Genomic DNA, 13486 nt, shown 5'->3' on the forward strand with positions numbered 1-13486 from the left:
TCTTACATCCAGTTAGATCATACAAAAAAGCTTAAAATAAAATTAATCAATATCTCAAAGCTGTTGGCTTCTTGCTAACTGTGCAGCACGGTTGAGCCCCTAACTGTTGCAGTTTCCAAAAATACAATTGTTGTTTAAGTAGCAAAACAATAAATATTATTTCAAGCAATTATTTGATCTAGTTAGACAACTGTCTGACATAATTTTCTTATAATTATCTGCAAAACCTGATAAACAAAAGGTGAAAGCAATAGACACGATCATAACAAAGCATCTTGCATTAGAAATGGACAGCCAGAAGATACCTATTCAGACACTTACACTTAGCCGAAGACATGGTTGACAATAAAGTCTCGGGCCTCGTTGCTCTCAGCACGGTTGGCTGCTACGGGCTCAACGGGAACCTCAGCGGGGATGGCGGCCACGGGTGTCCTGCAGGGGTACCTCTTGGCCAGGTTGTGGAGGGCACAGCACGCGACAATGATGTCGCAGCACCGTTCTGGAGCCATTCGGAGCTCAGCGTGAAGGCAATGGAACCTCCGCTTGAGTTGGCCGATTGTCCTGTACAGAGCGCATGGATCAAAACCACATGTTATTCCTTCCCAGAAACCCAATAGCAAAATCGGACAACAGCGTGGAACGCAAATACTCAAGAGGATGACACGCAACAAGGACAAATTTACAGCTGAATTCGAATCGCAAATTGGCTGCCGTGCCCGATATCACACCTCCTAATTTTTCCAGCCCATTGCTCCAGGATATCGAAAGCTGGGCATTATGCATACCATCTTATTTTCCTTCCGAATTATTTTTACACTGCGTTCACATCCGGGGTCACCTGAGGGTAGCCTGTGCAATGTATTTTATAGAAAGCAACAAGCAAAGTGCAGCTTTATTCAAGCGCTATCCTCAAAGGGTTTCGTGGATGTGCTTCCAAACAAACACCTGCATATGCACAGGCCAATATGTTAGAAGTTTTTGCTACCTGATTGCTGCCAACGCTGTAAGAATTAACTTGTAACCAAGCTTTATACTGCAACAAATACAGTACTATAAATTTCATTCTACATGTTACTTGTGAGAGAGTGAAAAGAGAAAGAGAGCCAGACTCTTGTCTTGTTGAGCCTTTCCCCTTCCACTCTCCAGTAATAGATGTTCGTGGTAGCGCAACCCATCTACTTTTGTCATTGATCAATAAGAATCCGTCTTGTAAGTCTGGGAGATGTAAGACGTAAAGCACTTGATATAACGCCTTATCCAAGTACTCCTACCCTTTGATTGTGCCGCTAGTGTTCCTATTAGTTAGTGGTCCACGCACCGCCATTTCTGACTCAAGTGGAAGCTCCTGGACGCATGCAGCAAAAGTTTTGGTAAAGGGTCTTATGGCGCTTTCACAACGGAATCCCAAGCAAGATTTGCCTAAACATTTGAAATTGCTGCGACTCATCATCAGTCGTGAATGACGTGTAAGATGGTGTCTAGAGACTATTTGTGGAAACTTGTTATTGCATGCTCAACTTCAACATTGTCCAAATTGATGCCTTGGCACTACTCTTAAATCCATCGATGAGAGCAGAATAGAGGAATTGAAAGAGAGGTAGAAAAAAGAAGAAGAAGCCTCGGAACAGCCTGTCGCAGTTTTGTGGCTCTCAGCTTATTTTTCCCAAATTGGCCATTCTTAAATCATTTTCAATTGTTATTCAAGTCGCAAGGATTGTATATTTAACTTGGCATCCGCACCGGCAAGTCTGAACACCAAGAAACGGGCGTCGACGGCCGGCAAATTGCCATTGCCGTCGCAACCCGATGCCATTCCATCGATAAAGCCACCCGCCACCATGGAACAAATACCACCCTCCCAGGAACAAGGTAAATCACCTTCACCCAATGAAAATCCACCCTCCCAAGAGCTGCCACCGACGCCCCCAACTACCCACTCAGATGTGCAGGCGGAAGCCGTCATTCCCATCAAACGGCAGCGCGTTGAAGGTGCATGCAGACTCGACCCGCAGAGGTCAGATCCTCCATCGGAAGCGGCGACTTCGACTTACACGTTACAGGAAAGCATGGATGACAACGACGATGACGCGGGTTTTACCATCGTCTCTTACAAGAAAAACCGACCAGCAGGTATCCCAATACTCTTTCATCCGACGTCCAAGGAGACTTCCTTCTGGAAGGTGAACCCGAATGTCCTGGCACGAGAGGTATTGGGAATAGCACAGGAGAAAATACTCTCACACAGAATCGCCAAGGATGGCAGCCTATCGGTCAGTGTAGCGTCCCTCCCTGCGGCAAATAAACTGCTTGCGCAAACATCCCTCGCGGGAATCGAGGTAAGGGCAACCACTCCAAGGTCCTACTCCGAAAACATGGGCAAAATCAAAGGAGTTCCTCTCCAATACTCCGATAGTGATCTATTGGAGTACTTAAAAGACAGTGGTGTACTAACTGTCCAAAGACAGGTTGCATACCAAAGACAAGAAGATGGCTCTTCAGTGGCCCGTCCCAAAGATAGCGTCATACTTCGCTTCACGCAGGACCACCCGATGCCTCCCAGGGTATACTTGGGGTTCACCAGCCACCCAGTGGAAGAGTACTTCGGTTCTCCCCTTCAATGCTACCAATGTCAACGATTTGGACATATTGCCAAGAACTGCCGCGGTGCCCGCCGTTGCAAAATATGTGCAGGTCCACATCACCATCAAGAGTGCAGCTCACGAGCTGAACCTAAATGCGCCAACTGCGGCCAAGGCCACGCGGCAACGTTTTCCGGCTGCTCCAGTAAAAAAGCGGCAGCAGTTGTAAGAAAAACCGAAATTATAAATGGCAGAACACCTACTCGACGATCTCCACCATCAAATCCAGAGATGGTGCGAATACCTGAAGCTCCAAACGACACAAAATCGTCGACATCCAAGCCTACGTATTCAGACGTGCTACATCGACAACCAAGTAAGAAAAACACCGCTTCAAAAAATGAAAATGGTTCCATGACGTCAGCGCCGCTTACTCAACCCGAAAAGCGCGAGTCAGGACCTCCAATGCCTACCGCGTCTGGTGCCCGAAGGGCTCCACGACCCACTGCATCACAAACGACACACTCAATGGAGACGCCGTCTGCTACATACCGTGCAGATTCCCCGGTCAACGCAGACAGCCAAGCAACTGATCAACGATTTCTCATGCGGCTACTGTTTTTGGCAGTGAAAGCGATCATTAGATCGCTACCAGACGCCGTCAACATCCCAGAGGTAAAGGCGATCCTTAATATGGAACCCCTTATTCTGGGGACAAGGGTCCCTGAGATGTAATGAATAGTGTGTACAGTGAAACCACTGTATTCCAATGGAATGCGAATTCCCTCCGAACTAAAATAGGAGACTTCAGGAAGCTCGTTACGCAATACCAGTTCCCTGTTCTGGCAATATCTGAAGCTCATACAGATGCAAAAACTAAGATAGCTGGCTACCTCACGTATTGCTCGTCCCGTCGGGATGGTCCCAGTCGAGCAATGCTCTGTGTGAGGAAAGACATACCATCAGTTATTATGTGCACATCATCGTCTGAAGCGCCAGAATACGTCGCGTGCAAGATCACGTTTGGCACGACCGCAATGATTATAGCCTGCGTATATATAGAGCCAGTAACATCAGTGACGGAGGAAGCTCTAACATCAATATTCTCAAAATTTAGTGATCCATACATTTTATGTGGGGATTTTAACTCGCACCATACATTGTGGGGAAGCACACAAAATGATAGGAGAGGGAAGCTGATTGCCAATGTAATAGAGAAATATAATCTATGCGTGCTAAATGATGGCTCTCAGACATTTCTTCGTGGATGTACTTATTCAAGTGTTCTGGATTTGACAATATGTTCTCAAGACATTTTCCCGGATTTATCATGGCATGTTGATACAGAAACCCATGGAAGCGACCACTTGCCCATACTCGTCCAGCACAGAAAGGTAGCGAGACCGCGCAATGGACAACGGAAAGTTAAAATTACAAATTGGCGTATATTTCGATCTTTGAATACGCTAAGCTGTAAAAACGTTGATACGTTGGACGATTTTATTTCGATTGTGAAAGAAAATTTTGACCACGCAACAAGATGGGTATCCATTCCATCCGATTATAGAGGTGTTGATGCTTCGTATGAAAAACTTAGAGCAATACGACGCAGAGCCGAACGAAGATACCGCCGCTCAGGATGGATAGAGGACTATAAGGAGGCTCAGCGTGTTCACGGCCTTATACAGCGTAAACTTAGACAACTTGCCAAACATCGATGGCGACAGCTTTGTGCTAAGCTATCGTCTGTAAGTGACCTCACGAGGATGTGGATTATTATTAGAGCTCTCCAAGCGCCGACTATTCAAAGGTTCCCGTTGCGAGCAATGGCCCTATCCAGAGGCGTATCAGAACTGACAATAGCAGACGAGTTTTGCAAATTATTGGTTCAACCAAGCGCGGCATCTCTGACACTTAAATACTTTGCCTCGTGTGTCAATGCCAAACAAACAATTGATAACGAGATTACGTCCTGTCATTTGGAGCTAGATTGTGTTTTCACAATGAGGGAACTTCAAAACGCACTGAGAGTGATACGTCGGGGCAGGTCGCCTGGCCCAGACCTGATCACATGGGATGAATTGACCAACATCGGTCCACGTGCGCTGAACTTCATTTTGAGCACGTTCAACTCTCTCTGGGTCAAGGAAGAAATACCAGCCCAATGGAAAGTCGCTAAGGTCATACCGCTTTTGAAAGCGGGAAAAACACCCATGGACCTAGCCTCCTTTCGACCAATCAGCCTTACAAGCTGCTTAGGTAAGCTTTTCGAAAAGCTAATTAATCAACGACTACAATGGTGGCTAGAAACGAGTGAAGTGTCACCGGAAGAACTAGCAGGGTTCCGTCCCAAACGCTGCACGATGGATTGCGTTTTAGATTTGGTAACGTACATAGAACATGAACGTACGCTCGGAAAAATCACAATAGCTGTATTTTTAGATATCAAGCGCGCATACGATACAGTAAGTCAAATCCACATTCTATATAGTCTTATACATCTTGGAATTCGAGGACGAGTCGTACGGTGGATAAAAAACTTCCTTTCAAAACGGACAATGTTTGTAAAGACCGCAGATGGAGATAGCACGAGTCAAATTCTCCGACACGGCGTACCTCAAGGGAGCGTACTAAGCCCTACTCTATTTAATACGGTCATGGCTTTGCTTCCAGGTCGCCTCCCTTCACCACTCCATGTGACGATATATGCAGATGACATTTGCATCTGGGCCTCAGGCACTTGTCTAAAGACTTTACAGGATCAGCTTCAAGCGGGACTGAAGCTCTTAAACGAGTTCTTAAGTGAACGGGGTATGGATATTGCGCCTTCAAAATCAGTAATGCTTCCGTTCACGAGGAAGCACCTTCGTGGATTCGAGCTAAAAATACAGGGTCAAACTTTAGAACGCGTCTCGCATCATCGCTTTCTTGGAGTGATTCTAGATCAAAGCCTCACTTGGGTAAAACACATCGATATGCTGGAGGCAAAAGTCAACAAAACAATCAACATTCTACGTTATTTTACTGGAGTTCGTTGGGGAGCCTCAACGAAATCCATGATAATGCTGCATTCTGCGATTGTTCGGCAACTTATTACATATTCACTCCCAGCACTCCATGGATTATCTGCAACACAAGAAAACAGACTGCATTACATGATCGCCCGTAGTCTTCGGATCTGCTTGGGCGTCCCGCGTCCAACTCGCGGAACACTGGTTTTAGCAGAAACAAAACAGCTACCTCTTCAAACTTTACGCGAACATGAGACCTTACGTCATTTCCTACGCTTGTCCATTCAGAACTGTCACCCACTTGCGGAGAATTTGATAACTAGGACGGGCTCACATATTTCCTCGACACTTATATCGTCGAGCGTAATCGTGCCGGATTACACACCGTGGGTTCCGACTATAGATCGACCACCCTGGATGTTTCGCATCGCAGATATTAACACGGAATTACCCAACCTTAAGAAAAGCCTGAGCACATCTCATTTTGTGATTGCTCAGTCGGCGTTGGCATACTTGCATGATCACTACAGAGACCACATTCATGTATACACAGATGGCTCTACGACAAATGATGGCTCAACCTCAGCTTTCGTAATTCCATCAATGCAAGTGAAGAAACGTATTCGTTTGTCCCACAGAACGTCCTCTACTGCTGCAGAGCTTTATGCAATTTTTGCGTCAGTGCAGTATATAAAGGACGTAGAGCCGAAAAACCAGTGGGTTATCTGCACGGACTCCAAGGCAGCCCTCGGTGCTCTTTCGTCAATAAAGTCTAGAAGTCCGGCATATGCATTGGTCTACCAGGTAGCTGATATGATCGATCGGGCCATAAGTAATGGTCATTCATTAAAGCTGCAGTGGATTCCAGGCCATAGCGGAATCTCAGGAAACATGGAGGCAGACAAACTAGCAACAAGTGCACACGCTTTAGAGAGAATTCGAGGAATTCCTTTTTCGAAAACAGACATAAAGTATTTAATTGCACACCACTCCAAAGAAATGGCAGTCGACATATGGTTTAATGAGGCAGGACGGCAGTCTACTCTCTTCGTGGTGGATCCAGAATTACGGTTTTATATCCCAAGCGATATACCGAGAAAATTTGAAACCATGCTTCACCGCCTGCGACTGAACGTGGCTTTCACGAGAGAATTTCGCTACAAAATTAATGAAATTGAGGACCCGAAATGTTCTTGCGGTCAGGATGTGGAAACTATTGAACACCTATTTTTTAACTGCCCTCGCTTCGATCGCAGTCGGTCACAACTAAAAGTACGGTTTGATATCCTGGATAAAAGGCCTTTCACCATAAATAAATTACTGGGGCCATGGCCCAATCAAATCATGCAGAAACAGGCTCTCCAGGCAATAAAAATGTTTCTGGAAGACAGTGATATCATCGACAAATACTAGCTTTTGAGTTGATAATATTGAACCTTGTTGTAAAATGCATGAATATAGCAATGTGTGTGTATGTGTGAACAATCTGGTGACAATTGGTAAGACTCGAGGTGACACTTCATACCAAGAACATAAGTGCGGTTCATTAACTGTTCTCATCGTATGTGTCTATGTATGCGTGTACGTGTTGGTGTGTAGAACTAGTGCGTGTTATTATTTAAGGATCATTGTCAGTGTGAAGGTGGAGTCGCACCCGCGGGCCTTGCGGGGCGCGGCCCCCGGGTGACGCTTGGGACGCTCTGACTCTCTGCACGACGGTCCAGTCGCGTCGCTCAAGCGGAGTATGCTTCCGGAGGTTATGTGACTTATATCTTGTATGGGTAGACTGGCGGGCCGTCGTGTGCGGGGCGGGCGATGCTTGGGCGGTGTCTGCGGGCTGATTGCTGTGGGGTCTGTGGGCGGTGTGGCTTCAGCTTTAGACGGTTTTTTATTATGTTCCGTTATAGGTAGGGGAAAGGTGTGTGTGTGTGTGTGTGGGGGGGGGGGGGAGAGACATTGAGGTGTATAGCTGCATCTATATGTTTGAAGTGTTTAATTTCTATGTCGGAAATATTCTCTTCAATGGTAATGGAGTAGCCGGTCACCCTTTAGAATGACTAACGTCTCCATTTATTATTTTTAACACATATTGAAGAAGAAGAAGAGAGCAGAATAGGTCATGCTAGGCATGTACTCTTGGCCAATCGGTCAAGACGGTCAGCAACACACAATTGCTTGCGACTTACACCGATGTGCCGCTATTTTTGGATCACACGCATCTTAGCACGCACAAGCTTAGCTGTACTTGTGCACTCAATATGAGTACATACACATCTAGCACGTTTAGTTAGTTTCCATTAAACAACCCGAAACTGACATTTCAAAAAGTAGACATATGAAAGTGCCAAGGCACAGTGTTACTTCCACTGGTGTGTCTAGGAAAAAAATTCCATTGTCATTAATGCTTCTTTTTGTCCAATTAACAAAATATCAACTTCTGTCCGGGTCTTGCGTAGCACTGGCGCCTGAGGTGAGTTTAGTGCTTTTCCCCATTATTGCCAGTCCTGGGGACCTAAGACAAAACTGAGTTTCTGCATTTTCAGTCTCAAGCGATAAAACCCAATAAAGTGTGGTGAGGTAAGTTTCGAAAGTTTGATTTTAAACCTAAATGGTCAGTACTTTAGACCATTACAGGTGCATGTGACCGAGTAAACAGAGTATAGAAGCATGTGACCGAGTAGTCAACTATCTTATCTCCGTGCTTTCAAACTATTCTGTTGGAAGCACACTTTAGGAAGTATTTGGGTTTGTCATCAATGCAATTTGCGTTCCTTTGTCCATCAAGTTTGCTGTGGTCGTCTAGAGGGCGGATTCGGAGCGTTTCATTGTTTGTCAAGCCATTTGGTCTTACTTTTGTTCTGGGAGGAATGGAATGTCATTCTGTTCCTATTGTAGGGAGCATAAGAAAAAAACCAAAGCTGTTTAAACAGCCTCTCTCAAGGTGCTATCTGGTTAGAGGAAAGCAGCTTTAATAGTCCTCCACATGTGAAGAACAAAGAAGCGTGCCAAGAATTACGTTTGCAAATTTTGCGATTAAGAATTTGTCGTCACAGCACATGTATAACCAAGGTTACGTTTGCCATGTCCGCAAGTGTTACCGCTTGACGAATAACTCAGATATGAACCTAATCTACTGCATTCTCGACAAACCTGCTTGAAAAAAAACGTAACTGGTCAATAGATATCGACCGGAAAAAGGCAGTAAGCTTTCGACTAAAAATATTCATCGATAAAAACTGAAAATTTCATACTCACAATAACAACCGAAAAAAGTATGCCGATTCCAGAAAAATAAAAACTGAAACCGCAGAACCCTAGGCAGCTATTATAAGTTGTATTGATTCGTAATCTCAGGATACTACTTTCATCTTGCTTACATAAAACCACGGTATCTTATGCTTCGTTAGATTAATATAAAAATTTGTATGAATATTTTTATGCCATAAAGAATAGCAATGGACGTAAGGAGCATGCACGTGTTGCACATATTACGTCAAGACAGCTAGTCGTCTCGATATGTCTTGCATGAATATCTCTGTGCCCTTCACAATATATGGCCTAGATTTACCGTTCAACAATGCTTCTTGTCGTCGTGTGTGCCTATTGTATGCGACCTCGGCTGCTGATGACGGCGACAGGAATGGCGTCATCGGCCATGGTTGACAGAAGTAGCCGCTGTCACCAAGCAGCAGGCCGTCGTACTCTCCACTGGCCAGCTTGACTGCCAAGGTGCTCTCCGTGAAGATCCGAGAGTCGTGGGTGCTTCCAGGCCACCTTGCAACCACGTTGCGAATCCGAGAAGAGGCGTCAACGACCACCTGTACGTTGATGGAATGGTATCCATGGCGGTTGACGTACGCCTCCTCGTGCACATGGGGTGCCTGGATCCGGACATGGGTACCGTCAACAGCACCCACGACCAAAGGAAAGCCGGCCATGTCGTAGAACTTGTGCTGCAAGGCTGCCCCCTCCGCAGCGTCAGGCCATCTGCGTCGTTGATCCCCTCAGCAATTAAACCACATATAGTAAACTTACAGCTACAATGCTTATGAATACCTTTTTAATGAGGAATGCTAAGGACTTTGGCTGTGCCCTTCAAGTATGTGGTAGCAGTAAAGTGCCTCAGTAGCACCTATTCAATAGTGAAGTTTGCATGTTTTCATAGGATCCCTTTTTATTTTTGTTCAGTTACCAAGACCTATAAAGTGACTGTGATTCGGTGCAAGTCCTTACCAAAAGTGCAAACGGGTCGCTTTCTGAGGTTTCTCTGAAAAATAGCGTGCCCGGGCCCTTTCCAATCGGGCAAGTAGGACGCTTACGGCCGTAATCATTTTTTTTTCTATTGAAAAGGGGGGGGGAGGGAGGGCTAGTTACTAGTAGGTAGAATATTACTGCCATAAAAAGGCAACCTACAAAACATCCCTATCACCAGCAATTCAGATATATTTTTAGTGTATTTACTTTACTTCAATACGGCTGGCAAACTACAATTAAAAGGAAAAAAAAAGGACCCTTACCGTATGAAGGCTTGTGCTCGACGAGCCAGCGCTACGGTGACTTGCCTCACAGCCCGTGAAGCACTTGACACATGCACGCGGATGTAGTCGCCTGCACTGATCAGAAAGTTCCCAGTTGCGTAGAACTGCAAGGCGATGATCACTTGCTGCTCCGCAGAGAGGGCGCGGCTACGACGTGTACGGCGCTCCAAGTCCGGACGCAGTGTGTCGGCGAGAAACATTATGCCCGCTCTTCCAAATCGGAACCGTTGCTGCAGCCCATCCTCGTCGAAATCCTCAAAGGGGTTCAGGCGGTCCCGCAGCACACGCTGTCGCCTCATCATTGCCGCTGCGTACTGCGCGTCCGTGCGGTCTCTTCTGTGTCGGCGATTCCTTGCGTTGGACATTCTGCCCGGTAGCAAAGTCGGAAATCGGTCCGCAAATCTTATCAGTCAGTCCGTGGTCGGTCGGAGGGTTTATCGGTGGGTCGGTCGGTCGAAGGGCAGAATACAGACAGGAAAACTCAGATGATAACCGAAAACGAGAAACGCGCGTTGCGTGCAACGAGGCGAAACTGGTTGTATAAACAAACGCCGTGCACGCGACACGGCACACGGCGTTGCCAGACTTGGAAGCGACGGTCGACGCACTTGCTTTTTGCAAAACACGACAACGGAAAACTGCAAAGCACTTTGACTAGGTGTCTTGTCTACGCTTCCACACTTCAAAAGAAAGAATTTCGATGCAAAAAAGAAACTATCCTTTTTCATTTCAATTGAGCAAACGTTTCTTGCAAGTTACAACTAGATTCAGCCGAAAACGGTTCCCATAAAGCAAACGTTGTATCATAAAAAAATAACGATTTATTTTTTTCAGCACAAGGTGGCGCAGGCTCCAGCCCAATAATAAAGGACGGATTTGTTTTATGTCCAGCCATTAAAGTTTCGTAGTAGGTACAACGTAGGTACAACTAGGTACTTTCGGTACCTACTAGGGACTTTGGCCAACGCTAACCGCGGTTAGCTCTTCGAGCAAACGGGCCCTGAAAGCTTCGTGTCTTGGACTGAACCGCCGCGCGAAAACGCCAGCACTGTACGTCACTGGCAGCGCGGCGTATAGAGCAGCGCCGTTCCACCCACGGAGCCCCGATGACAATTTAGGCCTAGCGACGAGCGCGGGAGACCGCACGCACGCCGACAGCTGCCGAGTACGGTACCGAACGAGTTCACTCGTTTTCCAGTCGCTAGCTTTGGGTATACAAGCAACGAGTACGGCACGGCATAGCGCACGCGCGGCGGCGGCCGCCGAGTACGGCACCGAACTGACGGCTTTTTCAGTCACTAGCTTTTGGGTATACGCACTAACTCTTGCTACATATGCTGGATAACTACCACGTATACAGAATTAAAACAAAATCAACTTACCTTCTATCTTTAGACGGCTAGCGCAACAGAGGTAGGTGCCGCTTGGACTGCGTACTCCACAGTGAAATCATAACCAGTGGTCCCACTCAAGGCCACTTCCGGTAATCGCGCATACACAGCGCTCCTCAAGCCGGATGGCGACAACTGAAGGTGTAAAACAAAAACAAACAAAAAAAGAGGGTAAAAAAGAATCGCAATTGACTAAGTTGAGTGCATTAATGTTAATATTTTTAGAAAACATAGTAAGCTAGGTAATAATGATAAACCAACATGGAAAGAAAAAATCGAGCAGTTACCGTTAGCTTTAAAAAGTTCATTGCCCTAACCGAAGCCATGTTTTTAAACGTCGCCGGTCGCGTTGTCGGCGTTGTCGGTGTTGCTGTTCTGCGGATTTCTCTTTCCTAGTACATTTCCCTTTCGGTTGGATCCTCGCTTGGCGTTTTAATGTCACGTGAGTTACCGAATCACGCTAGGAATGTGTTCTAAATGGGCCTGTTCAGGCAAGAAGCCAAAAAGCCGGGGACTCACTTCGCCGTTCGCGATTCCGGGATTCCGCTTCAAGTTCGTTGCTGGTGAGTGCAAACATTTTAAAGTGCTCGTGCTGTCCTTCGCGTCAGGCCATGGCACGATCGTCTTTTCTCCCACGCAGTGTATGTGACTCGGTTAATTTCTTAGTCGTTGTACGTCGGATGTGACTTGTAAAACGGTCAAACGCAATGAATTGCTTGTGCACGCGCAACCTCCACGTATCGAAGCTTGCACACCACTTTATTGAAAAAATATAAATATCGTGGCAAATGACGCGGATCAGGACCGAACCTGGGATTTGCTAATCTGTAAAATTATAAAAGAGAAGTTGGCACCATTGCATAAGATTTAAAAAAAAACAAAAAAACACGCAACATTATAAAAAGTGAATTTACGAGTTGTTATATATTTGCAAACAGGCTAAGCAATTTGACTGGGCACATTGAACATAATTCTGAATTAAATAGTCAGATGGATGTCCCTTGAAGGGAATTAACAGAAGGCACCTCTAAAAAAGTGTTGCTCAAACATGCCAATTTCCTGGACTCAGACCCGTCTTCTCTCTCTCCTCATGATACCTTGTGGGTATGGCAGCATCCGGCACCTGTCGTCCAGCATGCGTCGAGACCCCTCCTCCCCCCGTCAAGCTCCAGACATTATTTATCTCCGCTTGGCACGTCATGCAGTAAGACCCACAGTACTTATCTAATTTATAAGTATAAGCAGGGACAGATCCAAGGGGGGGCGACGGGGGCAGCCGCCCCCGCCCCCCCTTAAACAAAGTCGATCCCCCCCCTTAAACAAAGTCGACCCCCCCCCTCCCCCCTTCTCGGAGGGCAATTTGACATGGCTGGACCCCCCGGTGCACACGAAAGAAGGGGAGAATAGCATCCTTACAAATTTTCACCGCCCCCCCCCCCAAACGGAGTTCTGGATCTGCCCCTGAGTATAAGGTGTGTCTCCCTTCGTCCATTCACTGTATGCTGTTACTTTCTTGTTCCAGTACGACGGTTCCTCGGAGAATCACAGAGAATACCACGAGGGCGACAGACTGTGGAGGCAAGCTGCAAGGGCCGGACACCAGAGACAAGGACCATCAGTAACCAGGGGGATGAAGTGAGAAGACTCAAGAGGCAGCTCATTATCTGGGCCACAAGAAGAAAATCGGAGACCGTACGCTGGGAAATTTGTCGACCTCATCCTTGGGTGGCATGAACATTTTCTGGTCATATTCGTACGTGAGGTGAACTGTTACTGGAACTAGGTTGACTCATCCTTCTGCAGCTTACAGGGCATTACCAAAGCTACGGCACCAACGAGATAACCGGAACATTTGGCTGAGGGACGGGACAACATATTGTGGGAGTATACTCCTCCTACGGAGAGCTCTCACAATACTTGCTTCGTTGCTCTGATTAGCTCCAAAGGGCGGCAGTGCTTTTTTTTTG

General features: G+C 46.4%; 1 protein-coding gene across 1 annotated transcript; it reads left to right on the plus strand.

The window, feature by feature from the left end:
* The first annotated feature begins 335 nt into the window (after positions 1–335).
* Positions 336–3314, plus strand: LOC121834212. Its single transcript, XM_042287957.1, has 3 exons — positions 336–455; positions 607–698; positions 1706–3314. Exons 1-3 carry the CDS (start codon positions 336–338, stop codon positions 3312–3314), a joined length of 1821 nt encoding a protein of 606 aa, XP_042143891.1.
* Positions 3315–13486: the final 10172 nt, after the last annotated feature.

Source organism: Ixodes scapularis, unplaced genomic scaffold (genome assembly GCF_016920785.2).
Source record: "Ixodes scapularis isolate PalLabHiFi unplaced genomic scaffold, ASM1692078v2 ptg000627l_1___fragment_1__unscaffolded, whole genome shotgun sequence".
NCBI lineage: Eukaryota > Metazoa > Arthropoda > Arachnida > Ixodida > Ixodidae > Ixodes > Ixodes scapularis.